Source organism: Pleurodeles waltl, chromosome 6 (genome assembly GCF_031143425.1).
Source record: "Pleurodeles waltl isolate 20211129_DDA chromosome 6, aPleWal1.hap1.20221129, whole genome shotgun sequence".
Classification (NCBI taxonomy): Eukaryota; Metazoa; Chordata; class Amphibia; order Caudata; family Salamandridae; genus Pleurodeles; species Pleurodeles waltl.
This window is the reverse complement of record NC_090445.1, coordinates 966,127,532-966,146,057: the sequence shown is the minus strand read 5'-3', so window position 1 is coordinate 966,146,057 and position 18,526 is coordinate 966,127,532. Positions and strand designations below refer to the sequence as shown.

The window sequence follows — 18,526 nt, the reverse complement described above, 5'->3', positions numbered from 1 at the left end:
CCGAAGTCGACTCCCAGGCTGCCTTGAGCTTCAGAGACCGCTCTCTCAAAGCTTTTGGGCCCATAGCCTGGCAGTCCGAATAAGACTTCCAGTCGGGGACTCTGTCGAGGCACCACAGACATACAGGATGGGGATCCATCAACCACATGGGGCGATGGCAGGCCCGACACGGCTTGAACCCAGTCTTCCTTGATGTCATCCTGCACAGACTGCAAAAGACTCAACAAAAAGGTCAAAAGCGGCCTTCCAAAAAAGGCAGAGGGTAGCTCGAATCTCGGACCGGCACATAAGGAAAAGAACTGACGTACACGCGCCTGGGGTGGTGCCTTTTTAGGCAACTATGACGTTATACAGCTTCAATGATGCTGACAACGCCACAGGGAGTCGAACAACGGACGTGGATCCAAACAACGCCAACCGATGGCACACGCACGGTACTGCTCACCAAACAATTCTGGATTTGAAACAGACACCAGGGAATTAAGGTAAGGAATCTGCAGCTAGAAGTCTCTATCAGATTAAATTGGTAAAGCTTCCCCCTTTTCTCCGTTGAGTAGAAAAATTAATACAATTCAGTAAAGAAATAAGACATACTTGTTTTAAATATCTGTGAGCAGGGCTCTAAATATTTGGTACTTTGCGCATGTGCGCTTTAAAAAGCATCGTCCATAGAAAACAGAGAAAAATAAAAGCAAGTCAAGCCAAATGCATTTGGTCAAAGCAGAAGGTTAAACGATTTACGACTACTCATTTTCCAGGAGAGAGGTATAGTAATGCTCGTAGACTAGCTCAGAAGATGATTACTGTTCTAACCAGATCTAACTTATACTGTATGTGCACTTATTATCCCTAGCCCTCGAATTCACAATTGCAGGACGAGTCTTGGCCGTTTAATAAGTATAAAATCAAAGATTGGATTCTTCCTTTGAGTCTTTAACACAGAAATCAAATCACTCCCATCCTCAGACTACGAAAACAGCTGCATTATAACTATAGACAATGACAATGTTAAAACTGATAAAGAACTCAAGTTGAAACGTGTAAAATCGGCCTTGTTTTATTTCACTGCCAAAGAGTTTGCATCTGTTCAGCATATAATATTCAAACCACTTCACAAAATATATGTTTACATGTAAAGTTTGGTACAGTGCAAATATAAGACATTACGTCCCATCTCCTTATAAAATGGATACAACGGATTTGCTAGCGGCTTGATAATTCTTTCACATCTATTTACAAATTCAGCTAAGGTTCAATCTAGGCTTTTACGTGTTGCTGAATATCAGCAATATGTGAACGTGAGTAGCAGCAACTGCACTGTGCAAACCGGTTCTCTATTTTAGTGAATGCATGAAACTATCAAGACTGTATTCAGAGTCATACTGGTCTTGACTCCAGAGGTCGCCAAGGTTATCAAGAATTGATTTCATGGAGGTTTTCCCCGATGAGGTGTCCGCTTTTTCAGCTGTTCCATCCTAGAAAAAACAAAACACACGCTGCAGTTAGTATCGAAATCCTATCACTTCTTGACACAAATCTGGATTTATATCGCCAACAGCAGTGGGCCAGACACCGTCTCAGTAAGGAGGAGACGGCAAGTTTAATCAAATATTACCTGTTTACTGTGAGAAACCAGTTCCAAAGACATTGCCCTTTTGATCGCAGAAGTCTAACGGTGGCTGCATCTCACACAACGCTTGCATAAATGTACAATAGAAGTACCGACTATGTCAGTGGGTTTGGATTTTGTATAGTGCTTGCACAGATATGCAAATTCCAGCGATAATAGTTGAGATCATGCGTCTCCTTGCTCGTTTATGTAAAGCATCGTCATATTGTCTGTCTGCACTAGCACCGAAGAGTCTCATCCTCAGACGAAAAGCTTGACTTGACTTAGTGAAAAAGCTTTTAGTTCTAGGTTGATATGGAGACTAAACTCAGACTACTGCCCACTGAATTGGAGATCTTGCCTAATTAGCTCCTGTTCCTCTAGGGAAGCGTCTGTTGTCATGACAAACTGTGAAACTTGAACTGTTAGACCAGATGAAAGATTTGCCACCCCAGTCCAGCATGGTAGAAGTAGCTGTCACTTTCAGAGTGATATCCATAAGCACTCCTGTAGGAAGCTGGCCAGGTGTGTGGTGTAGTGACCTGTGTCCAGTACAAAGGTAAAATATCTTCCCCGCACTTACTAAGTCCAGTGTAATGGAGCTGGAGTTCGCAGGCTACCTCTGCTCATGCAGGTCACACACAGGTACCTGCACCCTGTCCTCTGGGTTAGGACGGCCTGCCATGGGGGTGATTTACAGTGACCTGGTGCAGTGACCTTTAGTGAAAGGGTTTATGCACCTTTTCACACAGGCTGCAATGGCAGGCCTCCAGACATTTTTCATGGCTCCCAAAATAAAATAAAATAAAAAAAAAACACACAAAAAAAAATACCTTACTGCCTGCCACCAAGCTCCTCCTCTTCTGCTGTCTCAGCATTCACTGGAACACAAGCACAGGCTCCCCAGCAGTCCTGGTGCAGCTTTCATGCTCAATCTAGCATGAAAGTAGCATCAAGATTGGTCTGAGCAGCTTGGACTGCTGCTCAGACACTGCCCTGGTTTCTGTGCAGTTTCTCCAGCAGGGTTAGAGAAACCTAAATGCACATGTGTGTTTGGCCCACTGTCTTAGGCGGGCCAAACACCTCCCTCCCAACTCCCACACCCCAGCACTCCTCTCCCTTAACATGCTGGTGGCTGAGCTAGCACCTGAAACATAAAACAATGTTTATTTTTTAGCTCATAGCTTAGCCAGAGGGGTGTCGCTCCTTCGCCATTGTGAAGGAGCCGCCCCTGAAGTATAAGTTACTTACCTTCGGTAACAAAATATCTGGTAGAGACATATTCTAGTTGCAGATTCCTTACCTTAGAATTTTCCCCCAGGCGTCTGACTGGATCCGGAGATTTTTTTCTTCGAGCAATACCCTTGTGCGTCAGTAGGTTGCGTTGGTCGACTCCGCAGGCGTCGTAGTCGCCGTGATGTCAGGAGTAGTACATAGATGCCACCCTCACGCCGTGACGTCAGTTTCTTTTAACGACTTTCCACACCAAAGCGCAGAGCCGCTAAGAACACTGATATTGGTGCACCAGAGCTAAGGACCTGAAAGGGGGAATCCCTGCCCCTAGAAATCAGTTCGCAAGCGGGGAGGATGGGTGGGCGGTAAGGAATCTGCAACTAGAATATTCTCTACCAGATATTTCGTTACCGAAGGTAAGTAATTTGTACATCTGATAGCGACTTCTAGTTGCTGATTCCTTACCTTAGAATAGATACCCAAGCAATGCCATCCTCAGTGGTGGGCTGCGAACTAAGATCATACTAGAAAGTCCTGCAGGACCGAACAACCAAAGTAGCGATCCCGACAGACCCGACTGTCCAGGCAGTAATGTTTCGCAAACGTGTGCAGGGATGCCCACGTAGCTGCCTGACAGATATCCAGGACAGGAACTCTGCGTGCTAATGCAGTGGATGCAGCAGTGGCCCTGGTAGAATGAGCCCGCAAGCCTTCAGGAGGTTGCCTTTTCACCAAAGCGTAGCACATTTTGATGCAAAGAAGCACCCATCGAGAGAAGGCATGTTTCTGCACTGCCTTCCCTTTCTTTGCACCCACATAGCCAACAAAGAGTTGATCGTCCACCAGGAAGTCTTTAGTACGATTGAGATAGAACGCCAACGCTCTTTTTGGGTCCAGATGGTGGTTTCTCTCCTCCTCATCGGAAGGATGTGGGGGTGCGTAGAAGGTAGGCAAAGTGATGGACTGGCCGACATGGAACGGTGTGACCACCTTGGGAAGAAAGGAAGCTCTAGTGCGTAACACCACTTTGTCAGGGTGTACGGACAAGTACGGAGGTTTTGAAGATAGGGCCAAAGCTCACTCACCCTGCGAGCAGAGGTGATGGCGATAAAGATAGTTTTGAACGTGACGAGCAGCAAGGGTCAATTCCTCCTCAAAAGGAGTACACATCAAGAAAGTAAGTACAAGATTAAGATCCCACTGAGGCATGATGAAGGGAGTGGGAGGAAATAAGTGGGTGAGCTCCTTCAAGAATCTACTCACAAGAGGAGATTTAAAGAATGAGGGCTGATCAGGAAGCCTAAGAAAGGCTGAAATGGCAGACAGATACCCCTTAAGGGTGCCCAATGCAGAGCCCTGCTGGGCTAAGGAAGGAATGAATAGAAGAACCTCTGAAAGAGGGGCAGATAGGGGGTCAACAGATCTGTTAGTGCACCATGTCACAAATTTATTCCAACGACAGGCGTATACAGTTTTAGTCGAGGGACGCCTTGCTGCCAAGATAACATTGCAGACTTCGGGTGGAAGGGCAAATGCCGTCAACTGTTGCCACTCAATCTCCACGCATGAAGGTGGAGGTTGGACAGGTTCCGTTGGAGGACCATCCCCTGCTGCTGCGACAGAAGATCCGCCCGAAGAGGCATTCTGAGTGGAGGATCGATGGACATGCTCAGTAAGCTTGGGATACCACACTCTTCGAGCCCAGTCCAGAGCCACCAAGATAACTTGGGCCCGGTTGCTCTTGATCTTCTTGAGAACTCTGGGCAGAAGAGGGATAGGTGGGAAGGCGTACAGGATGCTGGAGTTCCTCTCGAGACGAAAAGCGTCTCCGAGCGAGTGCCCCCTTAGAAACTCCAACGCGCAAAATAGCTGACATTGCGTGGTCTCTGCGGAGGCGAACAGATCTAATCAAGGCTCTCCCCACTTGAGAAAGAGGCCTTGCACCACCTCCGGATGGAGACGCCATTCGTGTTCGACAGTGCGTCGGTGGCTGAGTTAGTCTGCTCTGGCGTTGAGAGCCCGCCAGATGTTGAACCGTCAGGGTAATGCCCTGATGTTACAACCATGTACAGAGGCGTAGTGCCTCCTGACATAGGGTCCAGGAACCTACCCATCCTTGCTTGTTGGAGTACCACATGGAGGTAGTGTTGTCCATGAACACCTGCACCACTTTCCCTTTGAGAGAGGGAAGGAATGCTTTGAATGCAAGTCTGATCGCTCGGAGCTCCAGCAGGTTGATGTGGAGGCCCGAATCCGCCGGAGACCAGAGGCCTCTGATCTTCGCCTCTCCCATGTGGCCGCCCCAACCCAGAAGCTACGCATCTGTCACTACTGAGAGATCTGGTTGGGGGAGGGAGAGGGATCTGCTATTTACCCAATTGGGATTTGAAAGCCACCACTGCAGGTCTTTCGCAGTGCCCTCCGAGATCTGGACCATGTTGGAGAGATTCCCCTGATGCTGCGCTCACTGGAACTTCAAGTCCCACTTCAGAGCCTGCATATGCCACCTGGCATGTGCTACTAGCAGGATGCAGGAGGCCAAGAGGCCTAGCAGCCTCAGAGTGTCTCACCAAAACCCAAGACCAAGGCTGAAACATTGGAATCATAGCCTGAACGTCTTGGACTCGCTTTTGGGGAGGACAAGCCCAAAACCACACTGTGTCCAGAAATGTCCAGATGAAAGGGAACATCTGCGAGGGAGTCAGGTGTGACTTTGGCACATTGATAGTGAACCCCAGCTGGTGCAGGAGGTTCGCCGTAGTCTGGAGGTGTGAGACCAGTGTCTGGGGAAAAGGCGCCTTCAACAGCCAGTCGTCCAGTTAGGGGAAGACTGAGACCCCTAACCTGCGCAGATGAGCTACAACCACCGCCATCACTTTCGTGAACACCCGAGGGGCACTGGTAAGGCTGAAAGGGAGCACAGTAAACTGAAAGTGCTTGTGACCTACCATGAATCGTAACGTCTGTGGGCAGGCAGGATGGGGATGTGGAAATAAGCGTCCTGCAAGTCCAACACTACCATCCAGTCTTCTGGGTTTAAGGCAGACAGAACCTGAGCCAGGGTGAGCATTTTGAACTTCTCCTTCTTGAGGAAGTAGTTCAGGTCCTGAAGATAGAGGATAGGGCGCAAGCCTTTGTCCTCCTTTGGTATCAGAAAGTAGTGGGAATAACAACCATGCCCTACTTCTGGCACAGGGACCCTTTCTATAGCTCCCTTGGCCAAGAGAGCCGCGACTTCCTGGCAGAGAAAAACCAAATGATCCTCTAAAAGGGGATGGAAGGATGGTGGCATATGTGGTGGTCCGGATTAGAAAGGGAGGGAGTAGCCCTTCCGAATGATTTGCAAAACCCACCCGTCCGTGGTGATATGTTTCCAGTGGGGCAGGTGATAGCGGATTCTGCCACCTACTGGGCGGGAGTGAGGGGAAGGACTAGGAAGGTTTGGAAGCTGCTGCAGGGGCGGACTGGACAGACCTCTGGTTCCCTGACCCACGACCACGTGGGATTCCGCGCCCCCGACCACACATAGGCTGTCCAGTGGCTGGGTTGAGGACGCGACAGGGCGCCCCTTCCGTGGCCACGAAAGGGACAAAAAGCGGACTGTGGTGGGCGTGAGGCGGCAGAAAGGCCAAGGGACCGAGCCGTAGCCCTGGACTCCTTGAACCTCTCCAAGGCCGAGTCCGCTTTGTCTCCAAAGAGACGGGTGCCATCAAAGGGCATGTCCATGAGTGACTGTTTGACATCCCCCGAAAAACCAGAAGTATGTAACCAGGCATGGCGCCTCAAGGCCACTGTCATAGCAACCGATCTGCCCATAGAGTCAGTCGTATCCAGCCCACAACGGATGGTGAACTTTGCCGCGTCTCTCGCATCTTTGACTGCTTGGGAGACGATAGCACAGGCCTCCTCCGGTATCTGTGGTAGGACCGAATCCCCCAGGGAGTGGGAATAACGGCCCAAAAGGCATGCAGTGTTCACAGACCGCAGCGTGAGGCTGGAGGAAGAAAACAGCTTCTTACCAAACTGTTCCAGCCTTTTGGATTCCCTATCTGGGGGTGCGGAAGGGAACGCGCCAGAAGATGCCTGGATAACAAGCCTCTCAGGCGTATGATGTTGGGACAGGAACTTTGGGTCGTTCGGCGCAGGCCGATGGCGGCGAGCGATCGTCCTGTTCACAGGAGCCTCTGTGTTGGGTTTGGACGACGTACCCAAAAGGACATCAGTGAAGGCTTCATTAAATGGAAGAAGGGGTTCAGAAGTAGAAGCCCCAGGCTGAAGCACCTCCGCCAGGAGGTTAGACCTGACTTCAACAGTAGGTAGCTCAAGGCCAAGGACCTCAGCCGCCCTACTAACCACCATACCATAGGTAGCTCTCTCCGCTGTAGCTACGGTAGGAGGAGACAGCTTGCCAGAGTCAGGAGAAGTATCAAGACCACTGGCTTCACCCAAGTCCCGTGCCCAGTCCATAATAGGGTCTTCCTGATATTCATAATGGTCCAGGGACCCCTCCAATTCCTCCCCATATTCGTAGCCATAGGAAAATGGGTCAGAATCCGACCTCGGACGCATAGGGCCCACCGAAGCCGATGGCGGCGTTGGCTGACACCGCTCCAACTGAGTCGTCGGGGTGAGAATAGGGTCGCTAAACAACCCGGTGCAGGGGAAGGTATCAACTGTGCGACCAGCGTATCAGAGCACGGATCCGGAGGCAACCTCGGTGGCCAGGGCCGAAGCTGCCAGCGCGGAACCCAAAGGCACCGTATCGGGTTGGCACGCCCAAAGATGAGGGGCATGGCCTCATAAAACTGAGTTGGGCGGGGGTCGCTCCGGGATACTCGGGGAAGCGCGGAGCCGACCCAGGCGTAGGCTCCGAGGACGGAGGCCTACTTCATTGACGGTCGTCCCGCGTCGCGTCAGCCGAGGGACAGGGTGCTGTCGGAGAGCGATGGGACTTCTTCGACTTCTTTTTCTTACTGTGACCCAACGATTTCGATGAAGAGTAGTGGTGGCTCCGCGACTGATTGAGACCTTCCTCTCGAGCGAGATCGGGACTTGCGGAGTCGAGTGTCAGGCCGCCATCAGCTTTAGGGACCGCTCCCTCAAAGCCTTCGGATGCATCGCCCGGCACACTGAGCAAGACTTCGGGTCGTGGTCGCGCTCGAGGCACCACAGACAGACACGATGAGGGTCCGTCACCGACATCATGCTGTGACAAGGGCAAGGGCTTGAACCCGGTTTTTGGGGACCTCCTCGACGCACCAAAAAATGTAAACAAAACGGTTGAATTCGGCCAAAAAATAGCCGATGGTAGCTCTCTCTCAGATCAGCGCATGGCACGGAAAGAAAAGAACTGACATCACTGCGTGAGGGTGGCATCTATGTACTACTCCCGACCTCATCACGGCGACCACGACGCCTGCAGAGTCGACTAACGCCACCTACTGATGCGCAAGGGTATTGCTCGAAGAAAAAATCTCCAGATCCAGTCTGACACCTGGGGGGAAAATCTAAGGTAAGGAATCTGTCAAGGCATCCCCAAACCCTCCGCACCAGCAACACAGGGCCGGTCAGGTGCAGAGGTCAAAGTAGGGCTCAAGTAACATAGGTGCCTATGGAGAACAGGGGTGCTCTAATTCCAGTCTGCTAGCAGGTAAGTACCTGCGTCCTTGGGGAGCAGAGAACGGGGGGGTTTTGTAGAGCACTGGAAGGGGTCCCAAACAGGCACACAAAATACATCCTCAGCGTCACAGGGGCGGCCGGATGCAGTGTGTGAACCCTGCATCGGGTTTTGTATTGAAATCAAAGGAGGGACCTGGGGGTCACTCTGGCGATGCAGGCAGGGCACAGGGGGGCTTCTTGGACAGCCACCGACTGGGCTAGGATGAGGGCTGCCTGCTGGTCACTCCTGCACTGGTGATTGGTTCCTCTCAGTCCTGGGGGCTGCGGGTGCAATGCTTCTTCCAGGCGTCGGGTTCCTTTGTTACTGGGCAGTCGCAGTCAAGGGGAGCCTCTGGATCCTCTCTGCAGGTGTCGCTGTGGGGGTGCGGGGAGGTCGACTCACGGGGTCTACGTCGCTGGAGTCCCCTGGGGGTCCTCTCTGCGGGGTTGGTTTCTCTGGAGTCATAATTCTGAGTGACCCAGATCCCTACAAGTGAATCTGATTTAGTTCAACTATGGGATGAGTTTAGCCTTATCCAAAAGCATGCAGTTGCTCAGGATAGCCCTATTAAACTCAAATTCAGGGTTGATCCACACTGAGATCCATCTTAACAAGGGGAGACTTGACAATAAATCAGAAATATAGTCCACCTCTAGGTCTTCATGGACCACAAAAGAGACTGTAAATTGTGGCACTGCCAGGAGGCGTCTCAAAAATGTATTCTCAATGGTTTGGAGATCAGAGGACTTTTAATAGCCGCAGATGTCACTCCTATATGAGGCCAGTGAATTCCCTTTTGATGGATAAATTTGAAAAAGGGCCTTAAATGGATTTTTGCCCCTAATCAGCTGGCAAAGTCAAACACTGAGGCCGGCCCATCTATAAAGCTAGCAAAGGTATTTAGCATCTTTTGTAAGCTGACCGCAGATGTCCAAGAAGTTTTGTGAAAATACAGTAGGCAGATTTTTAGACAAAATGAGAGTACCTTGACTTGGTAATGGCAGCCGGCCACTTAAAATCTGAAATACTTTGTGTTTTAGCTGTCTGCGGATATGAAAATAGGCATCTTGCAGATCCAAGAATGTCATGTATTCACCCTGATTCCGAGGGTGAAGAAGAGCTTGCAGTATGACAGCAGGAAATGATTGTTTCCTGAGGCCACTGTTTAATTTCCAGTCATAGAAAATGGATCTCCATTCTCCATTTTGTCTTCACTAGCATGAATATAAACCAAAATTTTGTCTGGGCCAAGAAGTTCTACAGCTCCCCTACTAGGCACAAAAAACTGTTTTAAAAGTCGTCACACTCTCCCAATTTCTGCAATAGGAAATCGGACCTCCAATAGCATTGAAGAGTGATGCGTTTTTGGAAGGCACCTTTCTTCTTTCACTGTATTTTAAAACCCCTGCTTTCTCTGCAGGAGCTTGTTTTGTGAAAGCAGTTGCTGGTGTGCCCTAGATTGCTGCTGAGTGTATTGTTGCCAAAAGGCTTGTTGAGGGCGTTGACAAAGATGCTACAGACAAAACTGATATACTCCTTTGAATGCGAATCACCAACAGCGTCCTCAAAAGGGCTGGCATCTCTGCTAGAGTACGCCGAGTGACCTTGCAGTGTCCGTCTTGGACGACACTAAATACATGTTTATCAAAGAGCACCTCTCCATCATAGGGAAAATTCAAGATCTTACTTAGAACTTCGGGCCTGAAAGATGTTGATTTCAGTCATGCCAGCCTCTGGAAAACAGCCATATCTGTGAGCTGTAGAAATCCAGTGGATGCAAAAGTCACCGTCCAATGTATGATCTCAAATGACGCTTGTCCTGCTCTCCCTGCCCCTCCCATAATAAGTTTTCTTGGCTTCAAGTTTTTGTCTTCCGGCAGAAGGTCAATGTATGCACTGATATCTAACCACATCTAACTGTCCTAGCGACAGAGGATCACTGAGGAACTGGCCGCCCTTACTATAGCTGCTGTCATGGAGGAGAACCTCTTTGCCATGTTTTCTAAACGCCTTCCTTCACTGTCTGGTGAAGTTCATCAGAGCCTGGATATATTCCACACACTACTCGGAGCTTCTTGACTCGCCAAGGAACAGGCCCCAAGATGACCTATCAGGCAGGTGAATTATCAGGTGCTTTAAGTTTTGTCTAGACGAGGGAGAAATGCAGAGACTGCAGCTGGATCACTTATTTCCTCATTCCAGATCAAATCAACTACTGGGTTAGCTTTGATGGAAATTGTTGTCTTTTAACTTGAGAGAATGGCTGTAGGCAGCAAAAGCAACCCTTAAGGTGATATGAATGTAGTCTAGTTTTCCTACATATAACACAAGGTCTGAAGAGACATTTGTTGAATGTCTTCAACATTATGTTCAGTCAAATGGAGTTAGAAACTGAAAACTGGTTGAAAAGTGAAAAAAGTGTAGATTTTCTGGTTTTTCTGACGCCTCAGGAAGACTCTTCACATGACGTGTGGTAGAAAATCTGACATATGGAAGCCTCTGAGGGGAGTGGTTATGAGGGTGCTGCAATCTGATTTACTGAAACTTTTTTTTTTTTAACGATGTGAATAGGATCCTAAATGTAATATTTTTAGTTCTTGCATCCTATTTAAATTACTGTACTGCTTTCAGATTTTACTGTATGACTCCCACTTCTCATTCGTAATGATTCAAAAGCATGTGAATCTACGAAAGATCGAATACTGAAGAAACATACATTTCATGGCCTGACAGATGGAGGAGGCACACAAAGGGTTGGAAGTACAGTCATCCATGCAAGCAGTCTGATGGGACAAGCAGATGCACACTTAGAAAACAATATAAAGTAATGAATAAAATGTCACATAAGGAGTGGCAGCTTACTCGTGCCAAAAAACAGCTTGTGGCCTTGAAAGGGGCATGGAAAGCGATACAGCAATAACCATACAATGGATGAGATGGATAATTTGTGCTAAAGAAGATGCGATCTAGTGACTAAGCTTCCGAATTTCAAACCTGGTAACTTGGGTTCAAATCCTGGCACAAGCACTCTACTGAAACTTGTGAGATTCTTGCCATACCTAGAATTGTAAATGTATGCAACAAAACTAAAATATGTGAAATCCAGGGGGGAAACCCCTGATGTGTACATTGCCACTGATTTGTAAGAAAATGCCATCTTCATTTAATATACAGATTGTATTGAAAATTCAACTTTTTTCTACATCAATACGCAGTCAGTGGACAACTGTTTTGTGACGTAATGTCATCCAATGCTTGTGCGGGAACAAACAATTTCAAAATTGCACCACAGAATCTGGCACAAAGATTAACAGTACTTATATCAGAGAAGTGCCTAATTTCCAGTCCTTAAGTTTCAATTTTGTTTCAGTACTTGCTAATTCCATTGATGTACATGATTTTATATCATTGTCCAACACCCTTTAACGTAAAGCACAGATTATTCTTAGCCAGGTTTGCACAACAAATAGCAATATATATGGAGATTCAGGAATCCTGTGCAATTAAACCTATATTTCATCTGCAGAGAAAAGTCACTTGAGATTAAAAGGAAAGGAAATACTAAAATGCATTCATATTAAAGTTGATTGGTGATGGAAGAATTCACTTCTCAAGCTAATCCAATGCGCACGTGTTTTGGATTAGTAAACCTCAAGTACCAATGCAGTGCAGTCTGTAAGATTGTTTGTTCATTCTCCTCGCCTGCAATACCACACGTCTGATGCACCACAATTCAGTCCAGCGTGACTAAATATTGTTTAACACTCACTTCAGAAGGTGCCATTTTACTTGCAAAAACAGACATTTGTTGTTTACGATGCTAAAAAAAAGGTGGGAATTCTGTCAGAAGTTTCCCCACTGTAAATTCAAGGTTTGTGGGGCATAACCAGGCGTCTCAGTAGGGGTCGACCCTGCAGAACGATGCAAGCACCCACAAGTGTTGGTTCGTTGACATTTACATACTTTTTTAATTTAGTTTTTCGACATTGAAACATTCAAATTACTCTTGGGCCCTTCTTAGCTTTGAAAAACAGAAACGAAACTCCCTATCTAGTGAGAGAGGGCCTTTACATGGAAATCCTCTGAGGAGAAATGAAAGAAGATGAAAAAAAACCTGTGCCAATGCTTATGTATGCAAACTTTGCTCAAGAAGACTAACCATGCTGTGGAAAACAAAAAGTCAATAAAGTCTTAATTTGGGTACTTTTATAAATGTATTACTTTAAAGAACGCGTTACTTACCATCGGTAAAGCCTTCCCTGGTAGAGACTATGGGGGTCATTCCAACCCTGGCGGTCGGTGTTAAAGCGGCAGCCAAATCGCCAACAGGCAGGCGGTAAAAAAAAATGGAATTCTGACCCTGGTGGGAACCGCCAACAGAGACCGCCACTTTAACACTCCGACCGCCACGGCGGAACAAACAAACAGCGCGGCGGTCACCGCCAACAGACAGGCGGGAGACAATGTACCGCCCACCCTATCACAACTCACCAATCTGCCACCTTTTCCGGTGCGGGAGCCCCGCCGATAAAAACACGGCGGAAACAGACATTACGAACGGAAAACTCTCACCTCTACACACTCCACGAGGAATCTGGACAGCATGGAACCAGAACTACACATCCTACCAGCTATTGTCTTCCTGCTCCTCTACCAGGAGCACGAACGCCGGCGCAGAAGACAACGGTGAGTACTGCACCTACGACACAGGGAGGGGGGAGGCAAAAAATTACGGGCACACACATACGCCACACACCCACCCTCACCCACAACTACATACACATCAATGCAGAGCAACAACTCAGAGTGACACCCCCAAACCCCCCGGAAGAATGCAAAGACAAAATAAAATGATTATGAAATTCAAATATATTTTGTACGTCTAAGTAAAAAATTATTTAGAACATCTATAACTATATATACATATGTAAATTGTCCTGTCCAAATTGGGTTTCAGCCATTGTACGTGGGCCAATGGGCCTAAACCCATGGGCAAAGCCCACACAGGAGACCCAAATCCATTGGAGAGAACACTGCAGGGGCATCAGATAGCAAAACTACAAGCACCTCAAGGGGAAGGAAAGGGGGGGCACCTCAGCCACATGAGTCCACGACGCCAGATCCACGAGGGGCCTCCATGGCCACTGTTCAATCCTGGGGAGTGCAAAGCCACAGTCTCTCATGTCTCTACAGTGGGTGGCTTGCCCACTGTGCCATCCTGGGGAGTGCAAAGCCACAGTCTCATGTCTATACAGTGGGTGGGTTGCCCACTGTGCCATCCTGGGGAGTGCAAAGCCACAGTCTCTCAAGTCTCACAAGTGGGTGGGTTGCCCACTGGACCATCCTGGGGAGTGCAAAGCCACAGTCTCTCAAGTCTCTACAGTGGGTGGCTTGCCCACTGTGCCATCCTGGGGAGTGCAAAGCCACAGTCTCTCAAGTCTCACAAGTGGGTGGGTTGCCCACTGGACCATCCTGGGGAGTGCAAAGCTACAGTCTCTCAAGTCTCTACAGTGGGTGGGTTGCCCACTGTGCCATCCTGGGGAGTGCAAAGCCACAGTCTCTCAAGTCTCACAAGTGGGTGGGTTGCCCACTGGACCATCCTGGGGAGTGCAAAGCCACAGTCTCTCAAGTGGATTACATACTCCACTAGTACTGGAGGAGGCATGGTGCCCAGAGTGCATCGTGCAGCCCTGGCCGACGCAGATCCGGGACTGCCCCTTCTGCCAATGGGCCAGCGGGGCTTGAAATGAAGGGCCCAGCGGAGCGGTGCTTGAAATGAAGGGCCCAGCGGAGCGGTGCTGGAGACGGCGGGCCCAGCGGAGCGGTGCAGGAGACGGCGGGCCCAGCGGAGCGGTGCAGGAGACGGCGGGCCCAGCGGAGCGGTGCAGGAGACGGCGGGCCCAGCGGAGCGGTGCAGGAGACGGCGGGCCCAGCGGAGCGGTGCAGGAGACGGCGGGCCCAGCGGAGCGGTGCAGGAGACGGCGGGCCCAGCGGAGCGGTGCTTGAGACGGCGGGCCCAGCGGAGCGGTGCTTGAGACGGCGGGCCCAGCGGAGCGGTGCTTGAGACGGCGGGCCCAGCGGAGCGGTGCTTGAGACGGCGGGCCCAGCGGAGCGGTGCTTGAGACGGCGGGCCCAGCGGAGCGGTGCTTGAGACGGCGGGCCCAGCGGAGCGGTGCTTGAGACGGCGGGCCCAGCGGAGCGGTGCTTGAGACGGCGGGCCCAGCGGAGCGGTGCTTGAGACGGCGGGCCCAGCGGAGCGGTGCTTGAGACGGCGGGCCCAGCGGAGCGGTGCTTGAGACGGCGGGCCCAGCGGAGCGGTGCTTGAGACGGCGGGCCCAGCGGAGCGGTGCTTGAGACGGCGGGCCCAGCGGAGCGGTGCTTGAGACGGCGGGCCCAGCGGAGCGGTGCTTGAGACGGCGGGCCCAGCGGAGCGGTGCTTGAGACGGCGGGCCCAGCGGAGCGGTGCTTGAGACGGCGGGCCCAGCGGAGCGGTGCTTGAGACGGCGGGCCCAGCGGAGCGGTGCTTGAGACGGCGGGCCCAGCGGAGCGGTGCTTGAGATGAAGGGCCCAGCGGAGCGGTGCTTGAGATGAAGGGCCCAGCGGAGCGGTGCTTGAGATGAAGGGCCCAGCGGAGCGGTGCTGGAGATGAAGGGCCCAGCGGAGCGGTGCTGGAGATGAAGGGCCCAGCGGAGCGGTGCAGAGACGGCGGTGCCCAGCGGAGCAGTGCTGGAGATGAAGGGCCCAGCGGAGCGGTGCAGGAGACGGCGGTGCCCAGCGGAGCAGTGCTGGAGATGAAGGGCCCAGCGGAGCGGTGCTGGACTTGAAGGGCCCTGTTCAGCGGGGTCTTGACTTGAAGGGCCCTGTTCAGCGGGGTCTTGACTTGAAGGGCCCTGTTCAGCGGGGTCTTGACTTGAAGGGCCCTGTTCAGCGGGGTCTTGACTTGAAGGGCCCTGTTCAGCGGGGTCTTGACTTGAAGGGCCCTGTTCAGCGGGGTCTTGACTTGAAGGGCCCTGTTCAGCGGGGTCTTGACTTGAAGGGCCCTGTTCAGCGGGGTCTTGACTTGAAGGGCCCTGTTCAGCGGGGTCTTGACTTGAAGGGCCCTGTTCAGCGGGGTCTTGACTTGAAGGGCCCTGTTCAGCGGGGTCTTGACTTGAAGGGCCCTGTTCAGCGGGGTCTTGACTTGAAGGGCCCTGTTCAGCGGGGTCTTGACTTGAAGGCCCCTGTTCAGCGGGGTCTTGACTTGAAGGCCCCTGTTCAGCGGGGTCTTGACTTGAAGGGCCCTGTTCAGCGGGGTCTTGACTTGAAGGGCCCTGTTCAGCGGGGTCTTGACTTGAAGGGCCCTGTTCAGCGGGGTCTTGACTTGAAGGGCCCTGTTCAGCGGGGTCTTGACTTGAAGGGCCCTGTTCAGCGGGGTCTTGACTTGAAGGGCCCTGTTCAGCGGGATCTTGACTTGAAGGGCCCTGTTCAGCGGGGTCTTGACTTGAAGGGCCCTGTTCAGCGGGGTCTTGACTTGAAGGGCCCTGTTCAGCGGGGTCTTGACTTGAAGGGCCCTGTTCAGCGGGGTCTTGACTTGAAGGGCCCTGTTCAGCGGTTCTTGACTTGAAGGGCCCTGTTCAGCGGTTCTTGAGACGGCGGTGCCCTGTTCAGCGGTGCTTGACTTGAAGGGCCCTGTTCAGCGGTGCTTGACTTGAAGGGCCCTGTTCAGCGGTGCTTGACTTGAAGGGCCCTGTTCAGCGGTGCTTGACTTGAAGGGCCCTGTTCAGCGGTGCTTGACTTGAAGGGCCCTGTTCAGCGGTGCTTGACTTGAAGGGCCCTGTTCAGCGGTGCTTGACTTGAAGGGCCCTGTTCAGCGGTGCTTGAGACGGCGGTGCCCTGTTCAGCAGTGCTTGACCTGAAGAGCCCTGTTCAGCGGTTCTTGAGACGGCGGTGCCCTGTTCAGCGGTGCTTGACTTGAAGGGCCCTGTTCAGCGGTTCTTGACTTGAAGGGCCCTGTTCAGCGGTTCTTGACATGTGTCTCCAGGGCACCAGATCCGGCCATTATATGGAGTTCACTTGCCACCCGACATGTGGCTGCCGGGCCCTTCGTGCACATCTGTCTTCTCGCTTGCGGGGCCCTCCTGTGCTGGTGTCCCGGGCCCGTGGGTGTCCTCCTTCACCCCTGGAATGGGGCTGGTGGGGCCCTCCTGGGCAGCTCGCCTGCTGCCGGACTTGTCGGGCGTGCTGCCCTTGCCATCCTTCCCTGCTCCTCTGTGGCCCTTGCCTCCCTTTGTCGATGTGCCATGTGGCACCCCACTTCCTGACGGTGCCAAGGTAGTGCCTTTGGAGGTTGCCGTCTCTGCCCTCTCGCGCCGGGCCTTGCCTTTCTTTGATTTTTTCCCAGGGGGTGGGCTGGCTGTCCCTTTACTGCTAGCCGAAGTAGCTGCCCTTGAAGGTGGTGGACTCCAATATCCTTGGACTATGGTCCTTGTAGGTCCAGGGGTTGTGGTGGCTGAGGTGCTGATTGGACTCTTACGAGATGGAGGGGGTGGGTCAGGTGATGGAAAGAGGTTAATTTTGGACAGGATTTTTTTTTTAGGAGCAGTGGGAAAGGTAGGTGTAGTGGGTATGGGAGTGGAGGAAGAGGATGTGGTTGTAGGAGAGTCAAGTCTGGTGTCTTTGGGTGCAGGTGCTTGTGCTGGAGGCTGTCGTGAGGTGGATGGCTGTTGGGTGGGTGGCTGCCTGCGTTTGTGTGGTTTGGAAGAGGGGGTGACAGACACAGTGGGAGAGGACACAGGGGACGTGTAAATGGCAGTGGGGGTGGTGACTGCACGTGTGCGGAGTGTTCTGGTGGGTGTGCTGGTGATGGACGTAGTGGCTGAAGATGTTGTGCATGCAAGTGTGAGTGGAGACGTCACAAGGAGGGAGGAGGGAGACGAGGAGGAGGGGGACACAGAGGAGGCAGTGGCTGTTGCTTGTGTGAATGCTTGTGTGATGTGTGGTGCTTATGTCTGGATGAGCTGCTCTTGGGTGTTGAGGTGTGCAGGCTGGTCTGTAGGTGTGTCTGGGATAGGCAGAGAAACAGGGGAGTGGGACTGGGTTGAGGAAGTTGGAGGAGGGAGGTAGGAGACAGGGACAATGGCTGCCGTCAGTGCTGAGGCCAGAGCGTTGAACGATCGTTGGTGGGCAGCCTGACCTGAATGAATGCCCTCCAGGTATGCATTGCTCCGGTGCACCTCCCTTTCTACCCCCTGGATGGCATTCAAAAGGGTAGACTGCCCAACAATGAGTGTCCTGAGGAGGTCAATGACCTCCTCACTGAGGGCAGCAGGGGTAACTGGGGCAGAGCCTGAGGTGCCTGGGGCGAAGGAGACGCCCACCTGCCTGTGTGAGCGGGCACGGGGCGAACGCTGAGGGGCTGCTGGGAGGGCGGAGCTGGTGCGCTTGGTGGCGGCTGTACCTGTTGTTGCGGTGGGCACGGATGTTGCCGCCACCATAAGGGAGCTCCCTTCCGAGGACGTGTCTGTGTCGCTGGTGTCTCCACGTGTCCCCGTTGTCGAGCTCCCCTCGCCCTCCGTCTCACTGGTGAACTCAGAGTCGGTTGCATGGCCTTCCAGGGCCATGTGAGATGCAGCTCCCTCGTGCTCCGATGCCACTTCTCCTCCGCCTGATGATGCTAATGCACACATGAACAGGAAGACCAACAAAAAAGGGGGGGTGGAAATAAAGACATGTTGAGTGCATGCATTGGCGACACAGTTGGCGGAGAAGACAGACACAGAAGCCCCCTGCACTCCGCCGCGCACTTGGGGTACACTACTCAATCAGTGGGACTTGGCCTACAAGCCTATGGACGACAACTGCACACATAGGTGACACAGGGCCATGAATAGCTGTACTTGGCACCCTACAGAGGTGGGGGGCGGGGGCACAGGGCCATGCCTTACGGAGGGGACTAGCCTACAGAAATCGCCCTGGCCTAGGGATACCCACAGCCCTCCTCCCCACCCAGACACCTCCACTGCGCGCTAAGATAGCTGAATGTGCTT

At 51.9% G+C, this 18,526-nt stretch overlaps 1 protein-coding gene across 2 annotated transcripts in view; it reads right to left on the bottom strand.

The window, feature by feature from the left end:
• Positions 1–1,041: 1,041 nt before the first annotated feature.
• BTAF1 (B-TFIID TATA-box binding protein associated factor 1) overlaps positions 1,042–18,526 on the bottom strand; it is a 927,996-nt gene continuing 910,511 nt past the window's right edge. For both annotated transcript variants that reach the window (XM_069239796.1, XM_069239795.1), the window contains exon 38: positions 1,042–1,475. In XM_069239796.1, the coding sequence (XP_069095897.1) occupies positions 1,335–1,475 (141 nt within the window). In that variant the 3' untranslated portion in view covers positions 1,042–1,334. The remainder of the gene's footprint in view (positions 1,476–18,526) is intronic.